A 6,275-nucleotide genomic window follows, 5' to 3' on the forward strand; every position below is an offset into this window, starting at 1 on the left:
GAGCTATAACCCTAGCCATCAAAGGAGCTTTTAGAAGTTAATTTTACCTGGGCCAAGTTGTAAATGCTTTCAATAGAATTCTTCTTCACATCAGGATCGGGACTCCTCAGCAGTCTGATGAGTGGCTCCAATCCACCATGTTCAAATACTTGCACTTTACCGGTAAACTCTACGGACATGTTTGCTAGGCAAAGACTAGCAAACTCATGGATAACTACTTCTTCTGTGATCAAAAAATAAATAAGACAAGTCTGTTAAATGTTTGTTCAATCTCGACTTCAAAATATGCTTTAAAAAGCCTTAGCTCTGCAAATCTTGCTCACTGTTCACCTTTTTAAAATGTCACAATTGAGCCAAGGTTTGTGAAATTTTAATGACAACTCACAGTTGATAGCTCTGAGCTATTTTCAATATGTAATTTAATAAAATGTTTAAAAAAAAACCAGTTCCTTCTTTTGCAGTAGATGTAGGATGCAAAGTTACCTTCTGGGTTGAGCCGGGCAATCACAGAACTCATGACATCTAACTTCCTTAGCAATTTTCTAACATCATCTACAAAAAGAAGAGAACATCGTTAGCTATTAACAATAATGATGCCAGTGTCTGTTGAACAGTTATCCCTTAAGACATGGGTACTATCATTATCCAATTTCACGGGTACAGAAATTGAATTACCAAATCACACAACAAATAAGTAATGGGGCCAGGTTTCTTGCTGAGGTCAGCGTGATCCTGCACACACACTACGCCACGCCCCTCAAGCGCTGCAAGACTGGCTTCTAAACACTAAAGAGGACAAAATGTGACTAGAACACCCATCAGTAAAAGTGAGTTATTGCAGCCTAGCCCTGTTTATTTCATAATAATCGTTCTTTTTGTTTTATTGCAAAGGTTTTTGTAAATTTTGATGTTAACAAAACTTGTACAGAAAGCAAATTAAGAATTATTGTAGCCTATTTCAATGAACGTATCTTGATTGCTTCCATTCCATTTAACTATTGCAAATGCCAAGAATGCTAGTGATAAATGTATTAGTTGTTCTGAAGTTTACTTTCACATAATTTATATTAGCCTAATTAAGGGTGGACTGGTATCTCTCCACGTCTTTCTTGCTATCCTTTATCTCACTTCTAAGAAATAAAACATCTTCATTCTTTTAGTTTTGCAAATTCTCCTCTTGATTAGTTACTCGAAAAAGCCAAAATTAGCTCTGCCAGAATTTTGGAAAAGTTCAGTTTGTAGCAGCTGAAACACATAGGCTCTGGATGAGTTCTTCCTCATTAATTGCTGGTAAGACATGGCTTTAACTGGATCCCATTTCCAAGGGAATCTAGAGCTATGGCTTTTCATTAATCTGTCAAAACTTCTTCCTGTTTTTGTTCAAAGTGAGTAACAGGTCCAGCAAAATCAGTCAAATACAAATAAACTTGAAATGCAAAATAATAACTGACCTCTAGGAAGCACAATGTTCAGGGGTAAAGGATGTCATTTTAAGGTCAACATTCATTTTGGAAAAATGCATTACCTCCATGAATTGAGAAACAGTACTTAGAATAGTACTCAGAACTTCTCAAGGGTTTAGTGAACTGAGTAGAGTACACTCTCTAAAAGCAAACATTGTTATTCTCTCCTGAGTTCGGTTTGTATTACTATAAAAATTTTTGTGGAAGCTTATCAAAGTCTTCTATTATTACAAGCTTGAAAAAATATTTCCAGGCTATTAGGTTTCCAAGCATAGTCCCCACATGGTGTATAAAATACTTCCATATACTGCACAATCTGCTGCTCCAACACTGAAGAGAGGGTGGAAAGATCCCTGCTCTGTACATTCTTCTGTTTGTCAGGGTGACAGACTCCCACTGGGAGAGGCTACAGTGTTGAATGAATCTTGTACCCTCAGGTGACACCACACTTTGGTCTGGCCAAGCAAGCTAAAAGTTTCACCAGGTAATTTTTATGCCGTAAAATTCTCTTTTAGATCTGAATGTAGCCCAAATGACAAGCAACACTCACCAACAGTTCTAGTAGGTCTATCCTTGAAACCATCTCCTTATGGCTCAATGGATGATTCCAGCTCACCGGCAGCTCTTGTAATCCAGCGACAGTTAATCACTTTGTTATTCTCCTTTTGACACTAGATTTTTAAAGAGTCTTTCTCATCTTGAGGCTAAATCAGCAACAATAATGGGTGTGTGTCTATTTCCATCACTCTAAACACAACCTCTGTCCCTTTCTTTTTCAACAGAAAACACTCTCAGATATGACAACTGAATGGAAACTCTGACTTGTGGTTGGGCCACCTGAGCACACTCTGGCTAAATGGGGTGCCACCTACAATTCTGGGTTGTTTCGGAACCGCCAGCAACTTTGCTTCCTGGGCCACCTGCTTGTCATCTCTTTTAGTTGCATTCTTATATAGTTGTTCCATTTGCACAATACTAGCCATTTACTCTTGAACTTGTTCGCTCTTCTACCAACAGCTTTCTAAGATGGCAGGCTCTTCCACCTGCCTTGAGTGAGGAACCATCTGGTTTCCAAGGCCATTTCTCCATGGATTCTGGTGAGCTCTCTCTTAGTGCGCTTCATTCAGCAAGTCTCTGTTATGTGGCCTTGTTGGACTAAATACAAATTGGAAGGTGAAAAAAGACAGTATCTCCATTTTGGTAAAGAACAAGAGTTTAACAAAGTTAAATTCCTATTTTGACCACAGCTTGACATAGAGACATAGTTCAACCACAAGAAAGAAAACAGTGTTTTCATTTGCAAAAGGGAAAAATGACTTTCACTGGAATATTTTTAGCACTTGGCATTCCCTAGGATCATTAGAGTGATCCCCTGTGAACACGGTGGTTACTGTGACAGCATGGAAAGCATATGAAGAAGCGGATTTCGAAGGAGCTAGGCTATGCTTAGACCGCCCAGTGATGAGGGCGTTGGCTGCAGGGGAACATTTGTTCTCATATTGGTCTGGAAACAAGACTTTTCATTTGGACCAAATGACTAAATGTGCAGTTTTTATTCCAGGTTTTCTTGGACATGTATGAAAAGTGAAGCATGGCTGTTAATGTGTTGGCTCTGTTAAGAAAAAAAAAAAAAAGAGCTTTACAAGCACTTAGGGATGCCATGTGTTCTAACCACATCATCAGACACTTCAAATTGAAAGCAGTCAAGTTAATTCAAACAATGGTTTGATATTTTCATCTAATTCATAGAATGGAAAGAAAGCTTTCAGAGGTTGATTAATCATCCTGAGATCCAAATAGTCACTGGAGAAAAAAAGGGTGGCAGGGCTCCCCCATCCACCAAAATCCATGCTACAGAGGTGGGACCTCCTGACACCGGTCAGGGCCAGTGGACAGTCAGCTTAGAGCAGGCCCCAGAGTTCCGTGAGCTACCTCGTTCAGCAGCCAAATGCAATAGTGACTCTTACTAATTTTGGGTCCCAGACCTCTTTAGAAACTCATGAAATTCAATGTATATACTCTGCTCAGAAAAATTTTTATAAAGAATTTTTTAATGCATTTGGTTGTTATAGGGTCTCACTATGCAGCTCAGACTCATGGCGATCCTCCCGTTTTCAGCTTTAACAGCGCTGGGATTACAGGCGTGTGCCACTATGCCCGGACTCTGTGGCTGGTTCAGCCTGCCCTGGAGGCGGAGCTGGCATGGCATGTGGTGCTGGGGATTGAACCACAGTCCCTGCATTTGCCTAAGCTTGCCTAAGGAGGCTCTTCAGTCCACGGAGCTATCTTGCCAACCCTCTTTATAAATGATTTAGAGAGCTCCTCAGATTACAAACGCCTTATATCTTGGAAGATGATACATAAACAAGATTAAACTAAAAACAAAAGTAGGATAGTGTGGAAAACTAAAGTTTAACTTAGAAAATATAAGTTCAAACAGAGAATTAGAACTCTGCTTTTCAGATGAGATGTATTCTACAATAAAATCATTTAGTAGAACCTGACTTAGGATCATACAAGACTTGATGATGAGAAAATTGTTTAAACTATGAACCAGAAAATAAAGCTTTACTTTTAGCTTTAACTTCTGATCTACTATTATGCATCTATATGACTGTAGGCAAGTAACTTAACCCTTGGAGGGCTCGCTTTTACATTTAAAACAAGGTGTTACAGGATAGACATTACGTATATCTTTGTTTCTCAGATTCTGTGGTGTGTAAACTCTCCTTTTGGTTTTTGGTTATATAATTGATATGGTACTAGCACAGAACTACTACACAGCAAACTTTGAGATAAATTGACTTCACAATATAAGTGATGACTTCCTTCCCTCTGCACCTGAGTTTCTTCTTTTAACAGGAATAATGATCGCACCTACCTCTCACAGCTGTTTGTTAAGATTAAAAGAATATCCAAAAAGCACTTACAACAGTGCCTGGCACAATATGAGGGCTATAGAAGTGCTAATTCATATTATTATCATAATCTAGGTTGGTGAGACCAGCCACGCCCCTGTGAATGTCCTTATCCCAGAGTGCCCACCTCCCAGCACAGCTACCATTAGGCTTCTGACCCTGTTGCCTGCCACTCAGTACCCCAACCCCACAGGAAGTCTCCACAGCTGAGCATGCAAATTGCCACACAAAACACCTCTTCCCCTCCTCCATTCATCACTGTCTCTAACGACACTAATGCCACAGTACTGCTGGCCATCATGGAATCAAAGACCCATGGTCTTCACATGGCATCCAGACAAAAATGGGAGGGAGGTGAAACAGGAAGTAAGGGGAATAATCTGTGCTTGTTTTTGCTGAGACTACGGTACACCAGCAGGAAAGCATGGCTTTAGCCACAGATCCTGCCAGGGACATGCAGTTATTACTAACAGCCTATTTCATGGTGCAGTTCTGTCTCCATTAAGCATATCATTTAAACTTTTTATAAGTTACGCGACTTTTATTAACTGACTCAAAACATCTCTTATAACACAGGGAAACGATTTATACGTGGAAAACACATCCTATTCGTAAAAGTAATGCCTCCTTTTATTTGAATGGTCTTAGCCAAGCTGATAGTCTAAAGACATAACAACATATTTTAGCTAATATTACCTAATATTATACAACCTTATCAAATATATTTATGAAAATATTCTAAGCAAGTAATAGATCTGATTTAAGAATAAATATATACATCTAAATTTATTTTTGTAAAGTCTGCAGTTTCAGAAATATCAGTTTATCAAAGCTTTACTCTGGGCTTCATTCGTAGTGAAATATATCTAAAGTACAACTTACACATATGTGGCAGGCAAATTGCATTATACTATCAAGAAAAATACTTTGAGAGATAATGATTGTTCTTCTGAGTTTTAAAACTGAAACATACCAACTTACCAACGTTGTGAGGACTTTTTGTGCATACATATCTGTACATACTTTTGTACTTGAAAATATTCCAGGTACATTCTTGTATTCTGAGCCTGAGGCAGAAGTTCCTATGTTCTGGCTCAACCTTGGAAACTTGGCAAATTAGTAAGTCCCTGATGCAAAATTAAGAAGTTTAAGAGGGGGGTATGGAGACAACCCAGTGTGATGGGATGGGGCTCAGCTCTTGGGGCCATTAAAAAAATCCCGTAAAATGTGACATCATGCATTTGCTGCATTGTATGATTTAAATTTTAGTTTGTCAACATTAAAGTCAGTTTTATTTTGTTTATTTATTTTTAAAGTCAGTTTTAATGAAATTGAAACAAGTACCTTACAATGGAAGGAAAAGATCATGTATTTACTTTTAAAAGTTGATACTTACTGTTAGAAGTTAGGATTCCAAGTATCATGGTAGCATTTCTTCTTACAATTTTGTCTTCATGAGTGAGCAGTTTGGTTAAGGGTTCCACAGCTCCAAGTTCAAGAAGTGTTGCTTTATTTTCTTCACCTGACATCACAGATAAGATAAAACCATATGGGGCTGGTGAGATGGCTCAGTGGTCTAAAGCACCTACTTAGAACAAACTAAAAGCACAGGGACCGCGGTTCAATCCCCCAGCACCACATGCCAGCTAGCCCTGCCCCCTGGTGGGCTGAGCTGGCCACACACACACACACACACACATACACACACACACACACACATAAATAAAATTTAATAAATAAATAAATTAATTAATTAAAACATAAAATCATATAGATATAATCAATCTCATAAATGCTCTTTCTTGTGCCATTTAAAATTATTATTTGCCATCTGTTTTTCCCATTCCTCTCTGCTTCCACTTCTATTTCTCTGTCTTAGTAACTTTGTCCTCTC

At 38.6% G+C, this 6,275-nt stretch overlaps 1 protein-coding gene across 1 annotated transcript in view; it reads right to left on the reverse strand.

The window, feature by feature from the left end:
- The window catches only part of LOC101584944 (armadillo repeat-containing protein 3-like), a 92,191-nt gene extending 86,277 nt beyond the window's left edge, over window positions 1–5,914 (reverse strand). Inside the window, exons 1-3 of the mRNA XM_023708719.1 lie at window positions 5,778–5,914; window positions 484–552; window positions 48–223 (exon numbers count right to left, since the gene is read on the reverse strand). Of these exons, the coding sequence (XP_023564487.1) occupies window positions 48–223; window positions 484–552; window positions 5,778–5,910 (378 nt within the window). The 5' untranslated portion in view covers window positions 5,911–5,914. The remainder of the gene's footprint in view (window positions 1–47; window positions 224–483; window positions 553–5,777) is intronic.
- Window positions 5,915–6,275: the final 361 nt, after the last annotated feature.

Source organism: Octodon degus, unplaced genomic scaffold, assembly GCF_000260255.1.
Source record: "Octodon degus isolate 3935 unplaced genomic scaffold, OctDeg1.0 scaffold00492, whole genome shotgun sequence".
Lineage (NCBI taxonomy): Eukaryota > Metazoa > Chordata > Mammalia > Rodentia > Octodontidae > Octodon > Octodon degus.